The sequence below is a fragment of the Hesperophylax consimilis genome, chromosome 16, assembly GCF_061612785.1.
Source record: "Hesperophylax consimilis isolate HC1 chromosome 16, BYU_Hcon_1.0, whole genome shotgun sequence".
Classification (NCBI taxonomy): domain Eukaryota; kingdom Metazoa; phylum Arthropoda; class Insecta; order Trichoptera; family Limnephilidae; genus Hesperophylax; species Hesperophylax consimilis.
In genome coordinates, this window is record NC_142851.1 from 13726308 (window position 1) to 13738890 (window position 12583).

Here is a 12583-nt window from a genome sequence, read left to right on the forward strand (position 1 = left end):
GTCATAAACGTAGGTTATGTTGTCGTGTAATATTTGTAATAAACGTCAAAAATATGAAATGAAGTCTCCCGAGGAGCCACGAAACTGTTATTATTAAGAAATTCTCATCATATTATAAATAAGGACAGTGATACAAAGTTGAGGTTTTTTGTTTTACCAAGTGTAAATTGGTAAAACGTCGGTTTCATATTCGTTAACAATTTGAAATAAGAATAATATTATGGTTATGCATTTCGTTAACAAATCATCACAAATTTTATTCGGTTTTGCTAAGAGAATCAATAATATCGTAAGTTATATTATTAACTCAACACCAATTATTCATTTCAATTTTTAACACGCATTTTATAATTCATGCAAAAAATTATTTTTAGAAACAATATTCATCATTAAATTCGAAGTACCTTCGTTCAAAAATGGACGTTCATTTAAAATCCAGAGAAAACCCAGTGGTTTCGAAACTCGACAGTCCAGAATTCAAATCTATATTTTCACAGGAAGTAGAAGATTTGAAAAAATTGTTTGACAAGTATGGCTTTGAAATTAGGATAGCTGGAGGAGCTGTAAGGTTAGTAATGAAAATAAATAATTAATTAAGGTTAAATTTACATACTCCGCTTATTTCTTATATATTGCGTAGTGAGTATGGCGAACCCATCGCTCAATGAGTGGAAACAACCTGCAATGGCCATCCCAAGCCAAGGTGTGAGCTACCATGCTCAGGGTGAATGACTCCGATTAACAGTGTCATGAACGGTGCCTCAGAAATACAGGGTCGCATCTTGGATTATTTAGACCTCGGGGCTCTGCTGGTGTGGAACCAAAAATAGATCATTAAAACAAAAAAAAAACTAGGGATTTTAACAAACTTAGAGGGAGTGGAGAGGAGAGCTGAGGCCATCTCGGAGGACTCTTCCCTCGTGGGGACTCCAGCGAATCCTAGCAAAAAAGGACTCTATCTCCTCCGGAGTATCTATATGCGGGAATACAGGGACAATTATTCGTACACCATATCTGCTTTAATAATTTTTTTATGATTTGCACAAATTAATTAAATAACACTTTGTTTCAATTTAATTACTATTTATGACAGGGGAGATGGTAAAAGATACGATTCCATGATAACTCAACACAATGACAATTCAACACACCTTTAAAAAGTGATTAAAAGCTATGAACAAAAAACTGATATACAAACCTAACCTACTTAATCTAGTTTTGTTTTATCACTTTTCGTGACTTTATATCACTTTGCAAATGTGTGTTGAATTGTAATTTTGATGAGTTATCCGTCACCGATATGACGTTTGTCGAAAGGTTCTGCTTCAATCTCTAAATATGCACAAATTATTTAAATAACCCACTCTATGAACCTACTATCATATTTTGTGCATGTTTTTCCATCTTCCCCTAAGTAAATACTTTTTTCTTGTTCTAATTAAGTTGAAACAAAGTATTATTTCAGTGATTTGGCAATATTTAGAAGTAATGGAAATTATACCTTAATTTATTACAAATCGTGTCCATTTTTAAAACAATTTACTGTGGCCATTGAATATTATATTATATTAATTTCAGAGATCTTTTAATGGGTTTAGAGCCCAAGGATTTGGATTTCGCTACCACGGCAACCCCGCAGGAAATGAAAGAGATTTTCACAAAGGAGGAAGTTAGGATGATAAACACAAATGGAGAGAAACATGGAACTATCACCCCGCGAATAAACGATAAGGAAAACTTTGAAGTGACAACACTGAGGATAGACATCGTCACGGACGGACGCCATGCCGAGGTCCACTACACCACGGATTGGAAACTGGATGCCAATAGAAGAGATTTAACCATCAACTCTATGTTTCTAGGTAACACTATAGATTATAAATACACCTAATTCTGTTTTTGCATGGGGAATACTTTCCACAGAATAAACCATTGTGTTAATAAATGGCAACAAGTTATGGTGTATTCGTATACTGTATTATTTTGGTAGCGCATGCTGGGGTCAGTTAAATCTAGGATTCTAATAAAAATGGCTATTATGATTAAGCTTTATTGGCTGTTATAACAAAATCCTGTAAAAAAATACTGTGAAAACAGAATTGACTATATTACATGCTCACGGGTTGGAGAACCAGTATAAATTACCCACAATAGGATTTTTTTAAATCTGGGGGTTTAGGTACATAAACATGTAAATAAAATAACAAATATTTAATCATTAACCTCTGGAAAACCGATCGTGCACCAGTGACAAGAATTTTTCCCCGCCGACAAATGGTTCATGCGCTGCTGGCATTAGAATTTCACCCTAGCTCGAATTTTTTGATATGTGATTTAAACCTGTATGCCATGAGAAAGAGTATAATTTTTTTTAATAGAATCGCTTGCGCTTGAAACACTTTACAGTTCATTTTTGATTTTCCCCTGGGTCTGGTGTTCCAAAGATTAAATGAAAAGTTACTTTGTTTTTAACCACTTTATTATCGAATCACTTTCAGGAGATTCCTAAACAACTAATAGGTCAAACACATTTTTTTGACAATCATGTTATTTAAAAAAATATTCCACCCTAGGGTATGTAATATTGTGGTGGGATTAATTGAGTAGCTTACCGGTTAATAAAGCATTAATAAAGTGGTTAAACAATGTAACTTTTCGTTAAATTATAATGTCAAGTCACAAAGTGATTGCTTTCTTCGATATTTAAGCAATGCATACATATTTTTATGCATTTGCCTTTTGATTATTAAATTATTGATTAACATAAGTACTTTATTATTGCCATTTTTCTAGGATTCGATGGTTCTGTATACGATTACTTCTTTGGCTACGAAGATCTGCTTGCGAAGAGATTGGTGTTTGTTGGAGATGCAGATGTGAGAATAAAGGAAGATTTTCTGAGAATAATGAGATATTTCAGGTAGTTTATTTATTGCATGTTTTAACCCCTAAAGCACTTTGCAATGTACTTCCCTTAGAAGAACTATCAGAATACAGATTCCGCAGAAAATATTTTCGCATTACATTTATTTGATTCCGACATATCTCAAAATAAAATACTGTTCTTGAAAGCAGATGAATAACTCTGTCAGATTTTATTATTTCATACGTAATTAAAAATATAAAATTTTTGGGAACAAACAAAGATAAAACGGTTTATATACAGTACTCTCTCAATTATCGGCAAGTATATTATTACTGCCATTATTTTAACTATTGGAGGGGCCCCACCATTTTCTCAACGACTGTATAAGAATACTGCATTTCATTATTATGACTTGTTGAAAGCACAAAATCAAGCTCTATAATTGGCATGTATTCGAATGTCAGTATGTAGTAGTCCGCCGTGTTACCAGTGGCGGCTCGTGACTTTTGGGTGTTCTAGAGTGCTATATTACAACAAATGGCAGTATTGATGTTGTTGTAGCTGAAAACTATTTTTTCGAAAATTCGATTTTTTGTATGATTTTCAGAAAATCCGTGTGGCGCATGGCTAAACTGAAATTTTCTGAAAATCTAATCAATCTAATAACACCATTTATTGTAATATTAGCACTCTAGAACACCCAGCAGTGACGAGCGCCGCCACTGCGTGTTACTAGACTCGAACGCCAAACTTTGTAGACCGACGGGTTGGGTTATCTTACTTTTACACACACAGTTACTTTACCGCCCTCTAGCTTCTTAGAGCTGACCATTTTACCAGTCACCAGGGTTCATTATTGTTATAGGACATTTCGGTAATTGCTCTGTGTATTCTAACAACTGTCGCATGTGTTTCTGTTCGTTTCATTCTGCCAGATTTAAAAAAAAAATTTTTTTACTAAACGGAGTTTTCTCGCAAGCGTAAATACAGCACCTTAATTTAAACCAGTACAAGTCCAAATTTCACAATAAAAGCTTTTTTAATTTTGAGCATATTATTTTGTATGTATGCAATGTAATCCGCCGCATTCACTAATTGGACACTTGCCTGGTTTTCGGGGTGGTAGATTAATGTAGTACTGTACTGTATATTAAAATTTCTTTGGTTTAGTCAAAAAAATGTTTGGTTGGCTTCAGATTTTATGGTCGTATTGCCGAGAAGCCTGACAATCATGACGATGAAACCCTCAAAATCCTCAATCAAAATGTGTCTGGCCTGGAGAGGATCTCCGGGGAGAGACTTTGGATGGAACTGAAGAAGACCCTGGAGGGAAATTTCGCAGGGGATCTTTTAAAGACAATGCTGCATGTCGGAGTTGGAAAATACACTGGTTAGTCCAACTTCTATACCTACTACTTCAGCAAACATTCTTGTTTATAAACCTCAATCTGCCGATCGCAACATTGTTTTTGTTAGTATATTGTGGGAAAACTAAATATGTGAAGCTATTGGTGTTTTTTTAAACATCCATGCTAGAATATAGGATGACTTTCAGGAGTTTCCTCACCAAAATTAGCTTAAAACACAAGTTTTTGACCAATATATTATTCTGGAAACTAACCCAGTATGGCTGTAATAGTTTGACGAGATTAATTAAGCAGCTTACTGGTTAAGTGATGTATTTACGTGTTCCCGTTTTTCTATCCCATGAAGGAATGAAATTTTAAAAAAATCTCGTTTGAACCTACATTGATATTTGGGGTTTCCCATACACAAGCATTTCTTCTTCTATCTCTTGAAAACATTGCAAGACAGTTTCATTGCATTAGACCTTTTCGACGGCCGGCGTGGTCTAGTGGTATACGCTTTTGACTACAGATCCGAAGGTCGCGGGTTCGAACCCGGCGTGCGCAAATAAATTTTATTTGATTAATTTGTGTTATTTCACAATTAATAATTTAAAATAATATATAGTATATTTGCGGCACGTTCCAGAGTGGAAGATACTCTCAGTATCGCCCTGGTGTAAGACCACCATTCAGAATTGAAACGTTGCTTGAAATGGCTTTAGCCGTGTTTGGTGACCAGATCTGAATAGCCAGGTACTTCCCCACCTTCCTCTTCCCCATCTCCCTCCCCTCCCCAATACCCTCAGCCTCACAACATACCCCAATTGGGGATGCCATAGTCTCACTCGCTCCAGACGGGAGCAGTTGGGACTCTTGTGCGGTATTACTGTAAAAAAAAAAAAAAAAAGACCTAGTATTGCCATTCTTCAAAAAGTATTTTAATTCAACATAATTATTTCTCTACGGTCACATATCTTCAAAGTTCTGGTAATAAATTGCATGTTATTGCCTATTGCCGAACAATTGTATTGGCCGTCAATAGTTTTGCCGGTCAAGGTGTTGGGTGTTAATAGTGCCGTGTCTTGTCAAGATTGTCATAATGTATAAGACAAATTCACAATACAAAAAACAATCTCCTACTGTAACTCCACCAAACTTGCATAAACTTAGAAGCATAATTGCAAAATTATTTATTAATATTTAGTTTGAAATTATGACAGTTTTGGTAGCCGGAAGGTGACGAATAGAGATACACGTATATGTATGTAACAGAACGAGAAAAAAATGGATGGTAGCCGAGCGAACTCACCGTCAAGACAGGACAATGCATCTACCAGAATAGACAAATAGTGATGTATAAATTCCCGGGAATTTATTTCTGGGGAATTTTCACGGGAATATTCCCGGGAATATTCCCCTGGACGGGGAATTTTGGGAATTTTTATTCTAATAACATAATACCTCAAAAAGAATAATATTTATTAAATAAAAAATAAAATATAACCACATATGGTACATATAGAGCAAGATATATCCATAAAAACTATTCCCATATATATAGGAATAGGATCCAAGAGAAAAAAATAACAAAAAAACACCGATCAAAATTATTTTAAAGTGAGTAGTACCTCTATATAATTGTATACTATACAGTATTAGTAGCCTATATACACTCTAGGCTAGTAAACGGTACATATAAAAAAAAATCGTAAAACTGTAAAAATGACACAACAACACAACAAGAATTCGAGTGCTTCAAGTTGCTGTGCGTGACTTAGCAGATGTCCTTGGGAACCTGGATCTAGTAGGGCAGCAGCCAGATGTATCGGAGCAATAGCAAATTCTTTGCGCTGCGCCGCCTTTTCCAGTATTTGCTTCTCTTCGGCATGGGACAGTAGAGACGCTGGAAGAGTTTTACTTAGACTGCTCTCAATATCCTCAAAAGCATACAATGCTTTGTGTGTTAGTGGATCGTCTCCCTCTAGCTGTGTAATCCAGGAAACAATCGGTCGCAGAACATCGGCTAATGATGTCACTCTTGTCCAGTAAACATCATCATCCAACAGGCTGTTCTTCATATCACGATGTAAAGATGAGGCAGCTTCGTTTACTGCAAATGTTTGCAGGCTTACTTTACATGCTTACACTCAATAAAGCATCCAAGAGAAGTGTAGAAGCCATTTTATTAAAAATAAAATAAATTCCCCGTTTTCGGGAATTTATTTCAGGTCGGGGAATATTCCCGGGAATATTCCTGTTCCCGGGAATATTCGAATTACTCGTTTACCAGAGCTTTCAAGAAGGATTTTATTTTAAATTGTATTCGTAATTTTTTTTTATCTATGGTCACATGAAGTTTAGTCAATCTGAGGTCATCTTATAATCATTAGGACTCCCCCATCGCCCCAACATGTCAGAGCTGGAGCGAGTATGGGAGATTAGCAAGCAGCAGGGAGTAAAACTTCAGCCAGTGACGCTCCTCTCCTCGCTTCTGTCGGACATGGACGATGTCAATCAGCTGCACGGCCGCCTGAAGATGTCCTCCTACGACAGGGACCTCGCTTACTTCATCATGCAGCATAGGGATGAGAAGCACAGCTCTAAACCCTTATTGTGAGTCATTTATAATATAGCTTATTATTCATCAAGACATCCCTGAGGCATGTGTGCTAAAACCGTGTTAAACATGTGGAGATTTGGAAAGAATGCAAGACTGATGCAAATGTAATGCATAAGCTCAATAAAGGGATGTTTAGATGGTTTGGGCATGTTGAGGGGATGGATGAAGAAAGGAGAATGTATGACGCAAAAGTGAATGGTAGTGGGGGATGCCTGAGGAATACATGGCACAATCAAGTGAATCAAATACCTGAGTCGGGTCATGTAAAGAGTCAGAATCACAGAAGAGTGTGTGGGACGATACATGAATACTAAATAATACTTAATGAAAAATAAATGAAACATAGAGTATACTGTGCGACAGAGTTGTGACAGTCTATCCTCTCTGTCTACTCCTGCGGTGAAACAACTCGATGGTTAGTTAATTAGTTAAAAATATATATATTCTGCATTGACCATCGACATTTTTAACGTAACCTACAGGCAGTTTAACAATTATCTTTTGACGTATGTCACAAAGTAGTGAAACTGACCTTTTTATGTGTTTTGCTATACTTTTTGTCTAATTTGTAATCTTCTCCATAATGTATTGGTGAATAACCGTTTTACGGAGAACATGAAAAATAAATAAATAAATATACATATAACCTAACCTAAAAATTTTGAAAGAAATTAAGCCAATATGTTTGTATACCATGGGAGGTTCTAGACTTTTAGCGAGTTAATGTGGTAAGATTGAAGAATACAACATTAGTGATGATTTTGTAGCTAAAATTATATGTTTTTTCAAAATTAAATTTTTTTCAAGTTCAAAACATCAATAATGTCTAATTATCAAATCTTACCACTCTATCTTACTGACAACTCATAGACCAGTCCACTGATGTACACATATTAAAATTGCTATTCTGTAAAGGTATGGACTTGAAAAGGAATTTTTTCAATGTATTAATTCTCAAAATTACTTTCAGACAATATCAAAAGATGATGCTAAATACATTTCTAAAGCCTCATGTCACCAGAGAATACATCATAGAACTATTGAAATATACCAATCAGTTAGATCTGATGGAACAATTCAAGAACTGGGAGGTTCCTAAGTTTTGTATTACGGGCAGGACTTTGACAGACAATGGAGTCGCAGTGAAGCAGTTGTACGGAGATGTCTTGAGGAGGCTGAAGGAATATTGGGCCGACAGGGACTTTGATGTGCCTGAGGACGAGTTAGTTAAACTTATTCCGGATATGTACAGTCTCGCTTTGAAAGAGAAACAGACAAAGAAAAGGACGTAAATGTTTCATTTATGATGTAATAAAATATATCTAAGTCATAATCAATGTATTTTAATTAAATTTACTTTGAAGGCGGTTGTATGCAAGGTTACCTATATTGTGTATGTGATGCGGCAGCACATCTGTTAAAAATTGTCCACACATATTTACATCTTCCACACACATCTCGATGAAAGGAAAGTGTCGCCAGATTTTTGTTTTGCGTAAGTATACACAAAAGTAACCAATATTTTAAAAAGGGTTTTCAGGGTTACATATTAAAAAAAAAACACTTTATGAATTATTCTTTCTTCGAAGCCTTCGTATTATTTTATTGGCATATTCATTTTTTGATTAACGTTGATCATTTAGAATGATACGATTAAAGTCATACATTTCATCCAGACGAAACATTGACTTAGATGTAGTGCACCAATATTGGGCCGAGAGGACAGACAGGAGAGAGAAAAAAATGAGTGAATAGCAGAGGCGGCTTGTGACTGAAATTGCCGGCAGTACATTTTACTTTTAAAATGTACATAGTATGGAATATAGATATAATTAATTAACGAGGGTATCGCAATTCATTCGCTTTACTCAGTTACATTTGGAAAATAATTCGATAAATGAGACTGCTCTGTCAATGTTTGCAAACTCATCTCGAGAGTATAGGACATGCAATTCATCGCTGAAAATATTGTGCACGAGAGTGCCAAAGTGTGAGTGTTTTAGCGCTAAATTGTAAATTAGTATTCCTAAACGAATCCATTCCAAACGTATTAGATTACGCATGATTAAAGTGGTACAAAATTAACTTGTATATAAGGCGCTGAGTTATATATCTGCACATTATAAACAAGACAAAGATCACTGTCTACGTCTGTTTTCTAAAAATTCTGTGTAAAGACCGGGCAACGCCCGGAACTTCAGCTAGTTTTAAATATAAAAAGCTTCTCGTCAGTCAGTGAGCGAACGTCAAGGAGAGAGGTCCGTTTTTGCTGCAAAAAGTTACACAAATGTGTAGGCACATCAGAAAAAAAGGTCATACTAGCGGTTAGTCGTTACGTTGTTATGCACATTGCATATCTAAGTCATAGAGCTATACAATTGGTAGTGACACTACATATTAATGTCTCGTCGAAACATGTTCCAGTCGCAATTATCGATGCGGCTGGAATTTGTAGTTTTCGGTTGTCTGCGTTAAGAGCGTTGATAGCTAAATCAGACTAATTGGACGGACAAAATTGGAAACTGTTTTTTTTACTTGATCTCCTATCTAAATATGATACATCAATAATGTAAGTTGATTTTTTTACAACATCCACTGTAGCCAGTCGCCGAGCAAAAGACCTACAACCGATGTAAAATATTATTGAGACCACCTTCACCAGAATCGTGTCCCTATGAGACATAATAAGTTTTTTTTCTGACTTTCCATAAGTATTCTGTACAGAAAATAGAACTTTTTCAGGTACTATTTTTGATACTGATTTTCGTTCAGTTTGGGCCCAATATTTGACAGCTGTCATTTTGTATCATGCAGCCCAAATAGCACTGTCCCTTTTTGTGAAATATCCGTAACCACCAAGAACAAGCAGGAATCGGGGTGCACAAAATAAATAATGTTGGCAACATAATGATTTTTATTGTTTGCACTTTTGTAGTGTTAGGTAGGTTATATAATATGCATAATGAAGTAGGTACAATTGTTGGAGTTAACCTAAATAAAATACAATTAATCCAAATAATCACAACGATTTCACATAAAAAAAAACAATCTTTACTGAACTATTGAAATGACCACCATCTTGAACCAGAAACGGAAAGTACAAACAAATTTACAGACGGATGAAATGCAAAACAGTAGATTTAAAACACGACTTCGCTATGCGCAGTCAAAAGAATGTTAATAAAGGGGTGGTGATTAATGAAAACTTAATAACATTTGAACTTTGACCAAGTTTGAACCAAATGTATTTATTACACAATATTTGTTCATAAACAACCTGGTACCCAGAATGGTGCTGCCGCTGCCTTCGTCTCTTTCTCTCACATTACTGTTCTATGCATTGAATAAAGAAGAACAAGGAATGCCACGTGGGCATATTTCCTAATCTACGTCTGGCCAATCGGGTCTTAAATTTCCGCTACAAAACTATGTTTCAACATAATTATGAAATGGATGGTGATATATGATGTCAGGCAGTGTACGAGCGACAGAGTGCATGCTAAATGGTCTAAAACCAAAAGGTACTAAGCCAGTGTCGAGGGTTGTTTCCATTCAAATTTGTTGCACTTTTAGAGTTCTTCTTCATTTTATGGTTCTATATAAACTGAGTGGGAAAGAATGACTTCCCTTTGTTTACGACTCGCTATTGTAAAGGCCAAAATATTAAAATATCGTAAATTGGGGGAGAATTTTTGTAGGAGAATGTATGGTATATATTGGGACGTCGGCTTTATGGCGTAATACAAGGTAAAATGTCAATTTTAACCATTATTGATTTTGTGGTGATCGTCGATTATATTCACCAAAAAATACCGAACCAAAAGAAAAAAAAAAAAATTTGGTAATTTCCGTCACCATAGTGTACAATCTATAGAATTTATCTCTTAGCTTGCACGGTCGGCAGTAATGCTTTGGGCCTCCCCATGCCTAGCTATGTATATACCCACCCCTGAAATATTATCCAATTCTTCCTCCAACTACCCATAACAATGAGTTTTATTTCTTCGGTTACTTGTTAAAATGTGTTCTATAATACAAATAAAAATTAAAAAAAAACACCAACCTTACGAGTGAAAGATTACACTCATCTATTACGTCTATTGTTTTTCAAAAACTTTATATCACAATGCATACATTTAAGCTCAATTCAAATGTACAATTAAACTGCGAATTAACTACAACGTACAGGCAAATAATTTTAAAGATAACACATTTGTTCTATTTGCACACAACAGTATTGAAAGTTTCAAAAAAGTTTTTTTCAACCAGTTTGGAACACCTACACGCAGTCCCCTTTTACCCCACACAGGCCTAAAGGTAATGAGTGCGTGACAATGTTTATCAATTCCAATTAAATTTAGACTCGTGATTCAATTCGACAATGTTTTTTTGTTGCAATCTTCAGCTTCTTGGCATAAACCAAATTCATTCGTCAAACACAGCAAACTTATTTTGTGGCACCATTTAAAAAAAAAAAATCAACACTATTGTCAGAAGAATTTAAATACATATTATCAATAATGTTTTTGAATGATCCACCGACAAATTTTTTAAATTATTTATTTTTTCGAATTGTAAATTACGCCTTAAGTCTATATTCGTAATTCAGTTTAAACCCCTCAGGCCTCTGGCATATTCTGTCAGAAGATCAGAGTATTTCCGCTTTGCAATAAAATCCAAATAATTCCGAATGTATCCCAAAACTAGAAACTATTTTTGAAAGGTGATGAAATACAATTTTAAATTTTATTATTAGAAATAAACGTACAATTTTTAAATTTTTAACGAAAACATAAAAAAAGTGTTAAAAATAGCTCACTTTACGTTTTTTCATCTAAACACCGAACTAAAATTACTGATAACGAAAAAACACACAATTTATTAAAAAAATGTATTACAAACATTACAGTCGTCTCATTTTTTTTATTTTATATAAAAATAATTAATAAAATATTCTAAGTTTTTTTTTCACAAATTTTTATCAAATTGCAGTCTGAACTTTTGGTTTCATAGAAGTGTACAATTGAATTCTCTGCGGTTAACTTCTAAATTTGAATTTAAAGCATGGTGTTTTCTCTTTCTAACACTGTTTAGATCACATTTCTAACCAATGACAGTAAGGGAGACAACAATTTTCACGAGAATGTGTGAGCCATTCCCAAAAGCGAACAAATTAGCCCGAGAGGTTAAGCAAACCCTGAAGAATTAAGCATTGCTTACAAAACATGTTGGTTTTTTCTTAAACAATACAAGTGGTTAAAACTAAGTGTTGATTATGTTTAGCTTGAAATTTAATAATTTTTTATCCATCCAGTACCTACCCAAGGAAGGGTCTCTTTAAAATGATTTACCTGTACTATACTTCTTTATTAATAATGTGCAAACTTTATATTCTAATAAATTGTATAAAAACTTTAACTTGTGTTTATAACATTAATATGAAATCTGCATGTGAATACTGAAGCCAATTTTAAATCTGCACACAAAATTAAGGGAATGGACGGTTTAATAAGTTATTTATCACAAGCTCTAAGTAGTTGAGTGGACGTTTACCTGTCTTCTAACCTACTTGAAGTGCAAGGGTTAAATTTTTTCTGTAAGTATGTTCATTCCCAATTCAACAATTTATTTAGGGAACTATAGAAGGGTTCTTTTAAAGTAAGGGTTCCCAACCAGTCGATCGCGGAGAATTATTTGGTCGATCCCAATAATTACGATTGTCAATTAAAAAAAATTATAATTTCCATA

General features: G+C 34.7%; 1 protein-coding gene across 2 annotated transcripts; it reads left to right on the forward strand.

Moving 5' to 3' along the window:
- Positions 1 to 4: 4 nt before the first annotated feature.
- LOC149416745 (CCA tRNA nucleotidyltransferase 1, mitochondrial) lies at positions 5 to 8184 on the forward strand. Of its 2 annotated transcripts, XM_089640629.1 has the most exons (7): positions 5 to 289; positions 375 to 568; positions 1579 to 1862; positions 2794 to 2920; positions 4063 to 4256; positions 6606 to 6828; positions 7806 to 8184. In XM_089640629.1, the coding sequence occupies exons 1-7, from the start codon at positions 221 to 223 to the stop codon at positions 8125 to 8127; spliced, it is 1413 nt and encodes a 470-aa protein (XP_089496755.1). In that variant the 5' UTR covers positions 5 to 220; the 3' UTR covers positions 8128 to 8184. The 2 variants fall into 2 exon arrangements, with proteins under 2 accessions (XP_089496755.1, XP_089496756.1); XM_089640630.1 differs by lacking the exon at positions 375 to 568.
- Positions 8185 to 12583: the final 4399 nt, after the last annotated feature.